Source organism: Xyrauchen texanus, chromosome 28 (genome assembly GCF_025860055.1).
Source record: "Xyrauchen texanus isolate HMW12.3.18 chromosome 28, RBS_HiC_50CHRs, whole genome shotgun sequence".
NCBI lineage: Eukaryota > Metazoa > Chordata > Actinopteri > Cypriniformes > Catostomidae > Xyrauchen > Xyrauchen texanus.
Genome location: NC_068303.1, coordinates 3,953,613 through 3,966,143, shown reverse-complemented (window position 1 = coordinate 3,966,143; position 12,531 = coordinate 3,953,613). Strand labels below are relative to the sequence as shown.

At 39.1% G+C, this 12,531-nt stretch overlaps 1 protein-coding gene across 1 annotated transcript; it reads right to left on the bottom strand.

Moving 5' to 3' along the window:
• Positions 1-67: 67 nt before the first annotated feature.
• On the bottom strand, positions 68-12,401 carry LOC127622376 (cingulin). Its single transcript, XM_052096465.1, has 11 exons — positions 11,631-12,401; positions 9,883-9,925; positions 9,618-9,739; positions 9,295-9,376; positions 8,985-9,162; positions 7,948-8,021; positions 6,693-6,769; positions 5,592-5,692; positions 5,412-5,500; positions 3,864-3,986; positions 68-3,395 (listed from the first exon to the last, which is right to left on the bottom strand). Exons 1-11 carry the CDS (start codon positions 11,694-11,696, stop codon positions 3,229-3,231), a joined length of 1,122 nt encoding a protein of 373 aa, XP_051952425.1. The 5' UTR covers positions 11,697-12,401; the 3' UTR covers positions 68-3,228.
• Between the last annotated feature and the right edge of the window lie 130 nt (positions 12,402-12,531).

Below are 12,531 nucleotides of genomic sequence, written 5' to 3'. Positions count from 1 at the left end.
CTTACTTTTGATGAGGAAATATGAAATGTAATTTGTATTGCATTTACTGCCCTCAGCAGTCTGTTGTGAAATTATAAGCTCATTTCAGATTTCAACAGAGCAGGTATAACAGAATATATCAGAAACATTTTTAATACAATTCTTGCAAAAGCTGTTTATACAGACTTTTTAGAGGCATCAATTAAATCCAATATATGGTCCACTGACTGCCACAAAACTAAAAGTGTGGGCCTATCTTTAATTACAATACACAATTAAATGAATACAATTCCAGTATTTTGTTTAAACCCTTCTTCAGTCTTTGTTACAGGCCGACACTCTTATTATAAACGTTATCATGCATTTTATTTGAATTTTATGGTATTTCAACCTAATTTACCTCTAAATTCCACCATTTATTTTCATATAAAATAAACACATTTTATATTACTTCCAACTAATTAAAAACATAAACTCCCAGAAAATCTCCAGATGTGTTGTGCATTTGGAGCGTCTGCTGGAAAATATCTATATTTAGATGAAATGACAATTATAACCCGTAGATGGCAGCAGTGATCCACATGCTGCCTGGTCACTGTAGAACAATACTGTAACAAAGTTACATTTCAGTCTAGATATTAAGTTTTGAATTTGGATATATATTTAGCAAAGTAATAAAATGGCAAGATAACGAACAACAAGATAATGAACAACAATAAACAAATTATTCATTCAAAAAAGCAATAAGCAGTGAAGAAAATGAATAAAGTCTTGAAAATAAAAACAAATTTGTAAGTGTGTTGCGATGGCAAGTGTAGAAAAGGTCACCTAGCTTTGTCCCATTCAGATGAAGGAAAACATTTTAATTACAAATACAAACGTTGAATTGGTCAAAAATGACCAAACAGTAAATGTAAGAAATTTCATTATTGTGCTGCTGAAATAGAAATGTGAGGAAGGTCAAAGGAAGCCACATGTATAACTTTACATGAAATTTTGTTTTCATAAACGATTAAGTGTTATGTCTGGATGGTGCGGCTTCCACACCTAATTTCTGTATATGTGTGTGTGTGTGTGTGTGAGTGAGTGAGTGAGTGTGAGAGAGAGAGAGAGCAAGTGGTGTGCGTGTTACAAGTCTAATTATTTTCGGGAATGCAAAATGTGTAACACTTATTGATAAAACCACCTGGATTCATAGAATCAATTCAGAGTTTTTTGTGTGTTCAGATGGCAAATGTAGTAAAAGTCACCAAGCCTTGTACCGTTTTGATGAAGGAAACCATTATATATAAATAAAAATAAATTATGCAAAAATGATGGAAACAGTAGAACTGTTACAATGGAACGGTACGAATAAGAACTGGTTCTCGGCAGGGGCGTAGCTACCCATTTCTGCATGTGCATGAGTGCATCAAAATTTTGCACCCCATGTATCTGTTGAGCATGCGCCCCTTTACATGGTGCCCCTACCTTGCATATATGGTTTTTGCGCCTCTGGTTCTCAGTTCCCAACCCCAAAGAGAGAGAGAGTTTTAAGTAGTGGAAAAAGTCGGGCAAAAGGATTCTGGATGTTCTTGTGATATTGAACAATAGAGGCAGGAAAACGGGCAGATGAGTTAGTAACTCTAGTTGAGATTTAACTAAAGCAGACAAGAAACGGTTAATAACAGGACTTTTGGGAGGACAACACTTTCCTAACACTATGAAACAGCATGATTTAAAGGTCAAACACTCTTGTAAACATTGCAAGGTAATAACATCTGTGACCTTCAGCAAAGAGAGCGACTGCGGAGAAAGTACAGCGTTTTGTTCCTGGTCTTATCTGAATGACTTTTCAGCAAATAGCGGTTTATGAATTGTTTTAAGCTACTGTTGTAGGTTATGCAGCCTTTCTAAAATCTTACTAATAGTTGACACAGTAATTTAATGGCAGTTAACATTAATTGATTTGAAAAAGAAGTGTCGGTTAAGTGTTTCTTATGTTGGGCTACGTTGAGATCCAGTCTTGTATGGAACGCCTGCTTTTCATGATCCAATCAATTGCCGATTTATTTACCAAATAATTCTCCACATACGGATTCCAAATTCACTGACTATATTTACATTAACCAGCATCAAAAACCCTTTGGATATACTGGATGTTGATATACAAAATAAAAATGAAAAGGATTTTAAATGCAACTTATTTCATTATATTTAGAGGTCGACCGATAGTGGATTTTGCAGATACCGATAACTAATTTGGTCCAAAGGGCTGACAACCGATGAATCGGCCGATAGTTACGATTTCAAATGCTGTTTTACGGCTTACTTCATTATAATAATAGGTCGACCTACATCGATCAGCCACAACATTAAAACCACCTGCCTAATATTGTGTTGGTCCCTCTCGTGCTGCCAAACAGTGCCAACCCGCATCTCAGTATAACATTCTGATGTTATATTCTTCTCACCACAATTGTACAGAGCGGTTATCTGAGTTATCGTAGACTTTGTCAGTTTGAACCAGTCTGGCCATTCTCTGTTGACCTCTCTCATCAACAGGCGTTTCCGTCCACAGAACTGCCGCTCACTGGGTGTTTTTTTTGTTTTTGGCACCATTCGGAGAAAATTCGAGAGACTGTTGTGTGTGAAAATCCCAGATATACTCAAACCAGCCGGTCTGGTACCAACAATCATCAATCGTGAGGCAGCAGTGCAGTGCATACAATCATGCAGATACAGGTCAGGAGCTTCAGTAAATGTTCACATCAACAATCAGAATGGGGGGAAAAAATTTGATCTCAGTGATTTGGACCATGGCATGATTGTTGGTGCCAGACAAGCTTTTTTGAGTATTTCTGTAACTGCTGATCAAGTCTACGGTTAACCAAAAAAAAAAAAACACCAACTATCGGCACAGATAAATCTGTAAAACCGATATATCTGTCTATCTCTAGTTATAATACTAAGAAGTTTCAATAATACTTTAGAAATACTTCAGTATCTCAATATTACCGTTATAAAGACACTAATGTCAGTCATACAGAGAACACAAAGACCTCTCAGTGAACTCACAGTATTGGGTTTTATGTTGGTGTAGATCCATTACTGACAGTGGAAAAAGTACCTCTCATACTCCAGGCCTTTGTGACATAAGTACACTCTCAGTTGCACTCTTAAAACAGTCCAGTCACTATGGAAAGGCAAGAGGTTCCATTTCTTCAGGTAGCTTAAAGTATCAGCAGATAGTTTATATGGCTTTTAAGGTCAGAGGTCACTGAGACTGAGATCAGGAGGGCTGTCTAAAACTCCGGCCACGTCTTCAGCATCGTTGTCAAGGTTACCGTCAAGCTCACTTCCAGCATTGCTGAGATCACTTCCTGACAGGTCTAAACTTTGGCGAACACGTCGGCGGCGACTCCTTGTGTGTTTCTCTAAAATAAACAAGTAATGTGTAATTGTTAGAATAAACCACAGAAATGACATACACGACCATATGCTACATTATAAGTCTTCTGAAGCCAAAGGATAGCTTTGTATAAGAAACAGCACGTAATTCACGTCGTTATTCACTGAAAAACCTCATAAGACTTGGAATATAGCAGACTAGCACCAGGGGTGCTTTGTTGTAGCTTGCCAGCCTTTTAGTGCACGTTGAACACTTGAATCTGTTTGAAACCCTAGTGAGCTGCCTCACTGTCTACTGCCAACATAGGGAACTACATTCTCAGGCAGCATCCTAACCAAGATGGAACCTCTTATGTTCCAAATCATTGACAATCTAAATTGGTAGCATCTCCATGTGGGAGTCTATGATGCTTTAAATTCCTGCCTAGATTCACTAGGTTTGGGAACAGCATACATGTTTCTGTGTGTGATGTGGTTATGAATGCATTTTTCACCTGGTTCTAGCCAGGATGTATCCAGCTCATCTGAGCTGATCTCCCCCAGACTCGGGGTGGGACTGAAATCATCCTCCGACCCTGACGATACCCGTCTCCGGGGGCTCATCTCCACGGTTACCTCTGGAATCACACAGGTGTAACAGAAAAATTAAAGGAAAACAGCCGTAAATAGTACACGATTACCTACAAATCATTAAGGACAAGATATTAAGATCAAATACATTTAAAGGGTTCATATCACAAGGAATTACATTTTCATATGAGATAAAAGACTTCCTTGTACCATGAAAACACACTTTAAGAAGTCATCATTTCCATAAACACCATCTAGTAAAATTTAGCCAAAATGAAATGAAACATAAAACTGGCAACATTTACATCACAGCAACTCCAATTGAGTTCAGCAACATGTCTGGCCTAGACACCATGAAGAAATAAGAACATATATATATATAAACATTTGCATTGCATTTACATTTGAAGTATGCTATGCATTTACCCTGAATGATTAACTATAATACTTTGCTTACTATGTTTATTTAACTTATTTCCCTTATATGTAAACCAATCAGTTTACTATATGTTACCAATTATGCCTTATAAGTTTCATGTATTTTCCTTGTTTGAAATACTTATACTGTAGTAACTTTCAATAACCAGTAGATGGCATCACTGTATTAGTTTTGAGAGCATTACTGACAGTGTAAGGACATGACCTTGAAGTATTAAAAGTCTCTGTGTGTATGTTAAGTGTCTGGCTTCAACATACAGCTGTGTGTGTGTGTGTGTGTGTGTGTGTGTGTGTGTGTGTGTGTGTGTGTGTGTGTGTGTGTGAGAGAGTGTGTGTGTGTGTGTGTGTGTGTGTGAGTGTGTATTTATCACTTTGTGGGGACCAAATGTCCCCATAAGGATAGTAAAACCCGAAATGTTTGACCTTGTGGGGACATTTTGTCGGTCCCCATGAGGAAAACAGCTTATAAATCATACTAAATTATGTTTTTTGAAAATGTAAAAATGCAGAAAGTTTTCTGTGAGGGTTAGGTTTAGGGGTAGGGTTAGGTTTAGGGGATAGAATATAAAGTTTGTACAGTATAAAAACCATTATGTCTATGGAAAGTCCCCATAAAACATGGAAACACAACATGTGTGTGTGTGTGTGTGTGTGTGTGTGTGTGTGTGTGTGTGTGTGTGTGTGTGTGTGTGTGTGAGAAATACGTAAATGTGTATGACCAAATCAAGGTATCCTTCACCACAGAAACCGTACTTTCCCCCACCGTGTTGAAGTTTTACATCTCCTCCCAACTCAGAAACAACGAGTTTCCGTCGTAATTACGACTTAAAGGGCCATTCATGTGCAATATCCAAGTAGAAAACTCGTATTTACTATAAATCTGATAGTACGTGAAGGCAGCATTATTCTTAGGGTCAGAGAGAGGCTGGAAAATGGTCACGAAAAACTAATGTCCTAAAATTGTAAGTGGACCTCAAGGGGAAAGAATTTATATAACCCCTTTAGTTAGTACAGCTTGTTAACAGCCGTCTCACCTGGTTTCTTTGGCACATGTGCAGGTGTGGGCAGGACGTCTCTCAGGATCAGACCTCTTACCTCATCCTTCAGCTCAGACACAGTGACTCTAAAACACACAAACACAGATAAAACGAGAGAAAAGTAACCCCTGATAACTTTCCTCCAGCTGTTGTTATGGGTGTTGCTATCATACTAACCTGACATCTCGTACTTCCTGTTGAGTGTGCTGGTACTGTGAAACTGTCCGGGCAAGTTCAAAACTGTGTGCGCGGTGTGAATCTGAAAGACTCTCCAGCGTCTACAAAACAAATATGACCATTCCAGAGATTTTATAAAAGCTTAACGTAGCTTAATATACAAATCAACATCCGGAGAGAACCAAATTTCTAACACTTTCCTTTTTTTAAGCACTATTTACCATTCAAGTCATACAAAGCACAACAGTCTGGTTCTGGAATTAAAAATCCCACCTACCGTGAGCTCCGAGGATGTATTTTTATTTTTTTAATTATCCCCTCTTCTCCCAATTTGGAATGCCCAATTCCAACTACTTAGTTGCTCCTCGTGGTGGCATGGTTACTTAACTCAATCAGGGTGGTGGAGGACAAGTCTCAGTTGCCTCCGCTTCTGAGACCGTCAATCTGCGCATTTTATCACGCGGCTCGCTGTACACGACAACGCGGAGAATCACAGCATATGGAGGCTCATGCTACTCTCCCCGATCCACACCTCATTGAGAGCGAGAACATCTAATCGCGATCACAAGGAGGTTACCCCATGTGACTCTACCCTCCCTTTCAACCGGGCCAATTTGGTTTCATAGGAGACCTGGCTGGAGTCACTCAGCACACCCTGGATTCAAACTTGCGACTCCAGGGGTGGTAGTCAGCATCAATACTCGCTGAGCAACCCAGGCATCCAGCTCCAAGGTTCTTAATAGATTTGGTGTCAGAGACGTGCTGGTTTGAGTATTTCTGTAACTGCTGATCTCCTGGGATTTTCACAACAGTCTCAAGAATTTACTCTGAATGATGCCAAAAACAAAAAACATCCAGTGAGCGGCAGTTCTGTGGATGGAAACGCCTTGTTGACTGGTTCCAGCCAGACAGACTGGTTCAAACAGACAAAGTCTACAGTAACTCAGATAGCCGCTCTGTATAATTGTGGTGAGAAGAATATCATCTGAATGCTATTCTGAGATGCGGGTTGGTGCTGTTTTGGCGGCACGAAGGGGAACTACATAATATCAGGTAGGTGGTTTTAATGTTGTGGCTGATCGATGTATACATGTAATTTACCTTAGAGTTTCGTTCATACTGTCTCCTTGTTTCTCTGGACTCTGACTGAAGCTGGAACGTATCTTCCTCTTGTTGCACTACAGAAACACGATCCAGTTAACAAACAGCTGATGAAAATATCAATTGTTCCAAGCAGTCAAAATATCAGTACACTAAGAAAATTTTTAATTTACATGATTTACTGTAATCTGATGAATCAATTAAGTTACATCAACACTTTGTTTCCTTATGTTTTAGCTCATTAATTCTTTGTTCACCTAATTTCGTCATAATGGAATAAAGTTATTTTTTAAATTACCCAATTATGTAACCTCAAAGTGGATTTATATATTGTCCCAAACATATTTAAGTTTTACTTAATATTTCACTATTTCACTGATTTATGTTATAAACAGGGCTGGATTGGTAATCTGGCATACCAGCACTAAGCTGAAATGAGCCGTCGCATTATGCAGAAAGGGCCACAAAACTGTGCCACAATATCCGAAGGGGGCACCGATATGCAGAAAAGGACCCCCCCCCCACTCAACAACTTTTGGGCCAGATTCTATGTAAAATCCCAGTCCGATTTCTCTTCCCGGTCCACCCCTGGTTATAAGGTTAAGCTAGTTTCTAAATTTGAACTAGCAATAGCATGCTAGTAATCAAGCTAAGCAAAAGCTCCATTCTTCACCACAATGGTAACCCTGTGTGGCGGGGCGGAGGGCGGGGCCGGGTTGTGATACTACACACCCGGTCCCGTATTAGGCTAATTATGCCTCTGTGAGGTTTAAAGGCTGACTGCAGAGGGCCGTGCGGGAGAGAGAGATCGTTAGCGGACATGTCCGTCATGTGTGTGTTTATGTTGTCTTTTAAGTTTACCATTAAACTATTATTTATATCGTCAAGCCGGTTCTCGCCTCCTCCTTTCCATTGAATACCTTTACACCCTGCATTTCAGAATCAGTTCTACGTTCCGAAATAACAACATTAAACACTATGTCTCCCCCTTTTCTCACCTTGATCAAAAATGCATAAAATAACCCTGTATCAAGTCCCATGCAATGGGACATACAAATCCGCAGCCCAAATCCCCTTTGCCCATGTTGTTGAACATGCATTATTGGTTCACATTCACCCTACTTAATGTAATTGTTAGAGTTCACATTTTAGAGAATAACATTTTGTTGTGTAGATCACAAATATTTTTCAGTTTTTCAGTGTAGACCAGCAGAGAATATGTGTGCATTTGAAATGTAACACGTATGTGACTCACTCAGTTTGTTCTTGAGAATATCAACTTCTCTTCTGAACTTTTCTAGTTCTTCTCTGTGGAGTTTAGAGCTGAAACTGTGGATATACATACCATTACAAACACTGAATGTAATTCTCAATTATTGCAGCTTTTAAACTGCTTCTTATTCTCCAAGTCTTTGTGTCAGGAATGGAATACCAGCATACTACAGATTACCCTCTCTATTATTTTGCACTTTTGAATTCCATTTTGGGGGAATGTCTTAAAGAAATATTCCGGGTTCAATACAAGTGAAGCTCAATTGACAGAATTTGTGGCATAATGTTAATTGCACCCAAAAAGAAAAAAGAAAAAAAGAGAGCAAAAATCGAGTGAATACAGTGAGGCACTTACAACGGAAATGAATTATTTTTTTAAGGAAGTCGAAATTTATTTTTGTGTTAATCAATATTGTGCCTCAAATGCTGTTGATTGAGCTTAACTAGTATTGAACCTGGAATATTCGTTTAAATTTTGCCAGCTAAAAAGTATATAATGAAAAATCAAAGTTTCTTTTGTTTTCTTTTCTGCAATTATATAGCGCTTATTTAACCGTAGCGGTTTTCAAAGCACTTTACAGTGTAACTCGTTCACCCATTCACACACACACGCCAATGACGGCAGAGTTGCCACGCTAGGTGCTAGCCTGCCATTGGGAGCAACTTGGGGTTCAGTGTCTTGCCCAAGGACACTTCGGCATGTGGAGTCATATGGGCCAGGAATTGAACCACCAACCCTGCGATTAGTAGCCGAGCCGCTCAACCACCTGAGCCACAGCCGCCCCATTCATTCGTCATACTAGTATCTCACACCTTGCTTGAGTAACAAACATTTTAGTGAGTCATCTGGAAATTCCATGTAAAATTCACATACTGTGCACAATAATATAATTACTCCATAATGCATACTGCATATGTTAGTATGCCGTTCTGAACATAGCAAAATACAGATGGATTATTTCAAACAGGATGCATTTATCTGGTCTGATCAAATCAACTCACAAAAGAACCATTACTAACCTTTCTTCCTGTGTTTCTAGAGTCGTGGCTCGGTTGATCTGACCTCTCAAACTGTTCAACTCTCGAGCCATCTCTCTCTTCCATTGCTCCACCCGTCTGTCTGGTGCAGGACTCAACGTTCTCCGCTCGGCATCCCTCTCTCTCTCCTCTAGTCTGTCCTTAAGTCTCCTCTGCTCCTCTGGAAGACAACATTCCTGGAATGATTATTAACTCAGAGATTGTTCCAAGCAGCGTTTACTTATTCAAGAAGCATAGGTAAAAAAAAATAAAGCTTTTAAAAACATTTATGATCCACCAGGAATCTGCTCACCTTGTAATGTCTGGATTTGTCTTTGCTGAGCATCACGTTCTCTCTCCAGTAAGCGAAGGCTTTGTGTTAAAGTCTCAATGGCCTGTGGCAGAATCAAGATAACCTGGCAAACTTCGGCAGATCCAGTGACATTTTTCATCCACAAAAAGGGCTTGTGCCTTGTAAACACGACTTAATAATAATCTGTGTGCCTTTACTCCCAGAGGTTGCATAAAGTCAACCAATCAGATTACAGCTTGCAGGATCGTGAAAGTGCTTTCAAGCTTGGTGTGAAATATAAGTCATACAATAAATAAACATAATAATATATGTGTCATTCTAACCTGACTCTGTTGATGTAATTGGGTCTGGATGGCTGTCAGATCTGACCACTGAACTGCAGTACTGAGAGAGGATGAGGGCTTCAAATCATCACCTGCCATCACCTCTCTCACTGGATACAGATCTACAGAGAGAGAGAGAGAGAGAGAGAGAGAGAGAGAGAGCCATACACATGATTACATTAATAGTACATTAATAATAATCAAACCTGATGATAATGTATAGAATATTTAGTGGCCTAAATTATCATCAACAAAATTAATTTACCTTCCTTTCCCCTGGAAGATCTTCCATGTGTGGTAAGATGTTCCTGGTAAAAAAGAAAAATAATAATTTGTTAACTGCCCACTTAATATTAGTAACATTATGTACTACATTTTCCCCCAAGGTTATCTTTGTCCATTAACCAACATCTTATGGAGTTTTGTGTTCCTTGGCACAGTCGTCTTAAGCTTGCTCACTGGGGTCTAAATATAAATATCGCTTCTGAAGATATGGATTTAACCACCGGAGTCATCTGGATTATTTTATGCTGCCTTTATATGCTTTTTTAACCACCATTCACTTGCATTGTCTGGCCCTACGTAGCTAAAATATTCTTCTAAATATCGGTGACTGTGTTCTGCAGAAGAAAGAAAGAAAGACACATCTGCGATGGCATGAGTGTGAGTAAATGATGAGAGAATTTGTATTTTTGGGTGTACTATCACTTTGAGCCTGAAGACTCTCAGTGCTGTGAAAAAGTATTTGCCCCCACCCCGATTTCTTCTGTTTTTGTGTATATATCATCCTAAATTCTTTCAAAAATTAAAAAGTCTAACATAAAACAAAGGCAATCGGAGTAAAAACAAAATAACATTTATAAATGATAATGTTATTTATTGAAGATAAAAAAAGTTATCCAATGCCAACTGGGCCTGTGTGAAAATGTATTTGCCCCCTCAGTTACTAAATCCCCAAATCTATTACGCTGCATTCATAATGGGATTCAGAAGGTCACTGGTTCGATCCCCACAGCCTCCACCATTGTGTTCTTGAGCAAGGCACTTAACTCCAGGTTGCTCCGGGGGGATTGTCCCTGTAATAATGTCTCTGTAAGTCGCTTTGGGACTAGACACACCCAGACCTGATTACTGCCATCCCTGTTCAATCAAATCAACACCTAAATAGAACTTTTTCAGCAGCATGAAGTTGGCTAAAAGGTCTCACCCAATAGCACACTAAGCCAAGGTCGTAAGAAATTCCAGAAATTATGAGGAAAAAGATGATTGAAATACATCAGACTGGGAAGGGTTATAAAGATATTTAAAAGACTCTGAGGAACCCCAGTGAGAGCCATTATCTTCAAATGGAGAAAACTTGGCACAGTAGAGAACCTTTCCAGAAGTGGTCGACCTTCCAAAATTCCTCCAAGAGCACAACGACTCATCCAGGAGTTCACAAAATAGCCAAGGACAACATCCAAGGAACTGCAGGCCTTTCTCACATCAATAAAGGTCCCTGTTAAATAAAGGACTCCACTATCAGAAAGACACTAGCCAAAAATGCCATCCATGGGAGAGTGACAAGGCGAAAAACACTGCTAACCCAGAAGAACATTAAGGCTCGTCTGGATTTTGCCAAAACACACATTGATGATCCTCAAACCTTTTTGGGAGAATGTTCTGTGGACTGATGAGTCGAAAGTGGAACTTTTTGGAAGACAGGGGTCCCGTTACATCTGGCGTAAATCAAACACCCTTGCGGCGGCAGTTAGCTTTTCACATGGGTGATATAAGTGTTTCATAACTTATTTGCTAAAATATAAAATACGTACATATCTGAAAACTGCATTTTGTGTTTATTCAGGTTGCCTTTTTTGTATATAGTCACACTAAACCACACAAAAATAGAAGAAATCAAGAAGGGGTGTGAGGCACTGTATGTGTCCGTTTCTACAACCAACGGAACAGACATCCACGTATCAATTGCATATGATCGTTCGTATATAAAATCCAGTCCTTTTAGACTCTCACCCTCATTTTTGCGACACTTCCATCGGCCTCTGAAATTATGGAGCTCAAATGATGATCCCAGTTCATACTGAGCGCTATCTCGATTTAAATACAAACGTTTGGTTGTAAGCAAACTGGCCTCAGGCATGAAGATATAAAGCAGGATCATTTAAAGTCAACCGACTCTGCACGGATGTGTTTCAGCCTTAGAAACCAAACAACTTAGACAATGCTTTTAATAGCATCTCTCGAAGTAAACAACGGGTTAATTCAGATAACCCCCCAATGAGCGCATATTTTGTATCAAAGTTCAAAATAATCATTAAAAACCAGCTATGTGGCTGAAATTATATTTTTTACACGATTAATGGATAAGCGGTCGTGTCAGTTTAAATCCAGTAGGCGCAAAACACACGTCACTTCCGTTCCACTACATGGATTCTGGAAAATTTAGTATATTTCCAGACATTTGACTGCGTACGTATGTTTCTTACAGCTGCGCTGTACCTTTGTGGCAGATAAACTAACTAAAGTAATTGTTTCATCACGTACATTTTACGTCTGAACTGTCGATATAAAACGAAAACGTGTCACCAGACAATCCAATTACAAACTCAATATCCCATCGACCCTGACGCCGTAAGTACTGTAGGCAGGCGCAGATTCTGATTGGTGGATTGTGGGTAATGTAGTACTTGAACGGGAATTTGACAATTCGATATGATTTCAGATTGAATTGAATTTACTTAAAGCTTAAACAGACAAAAACACACTAATAAACGTTGAGATCATGGTAGGTGTGATGAAAGGGTTGTATATTATTGCTAAAAATCTTTCATGATGATTTCATATGGAATTGTATCTTCTGGTGTTGTCTGGATTATTGATTGTATGGTTTACCAGATCTAAGAGTGTCACCTGT

Excerpts from the sequence above, each read along its gene's own strand:
- LOC127622376 (XM_052096465.1), bottom strand. The coding sequence starts at position 11,696 with ATGAACTGGGATCATCATTTGAGCTCCATAATTTCAGAGGCCGATGGA. Across the intron at positions 9,163-9,294 it reads ACAAATCCAGACATTACAAG|AGGAGCAGAGGAGACTTAAG; the intron begins GTGAGCAGATTC and ends GTTGTCTTCCAG. Across the intron at positions 5,501-5,591 it reads CAGGAAGTACGAGATGTCAG|AGTCACTGTGTCTGAGCTGA; the intron begins GTTAGTATGATA and ends TGTGTGTTTTAG.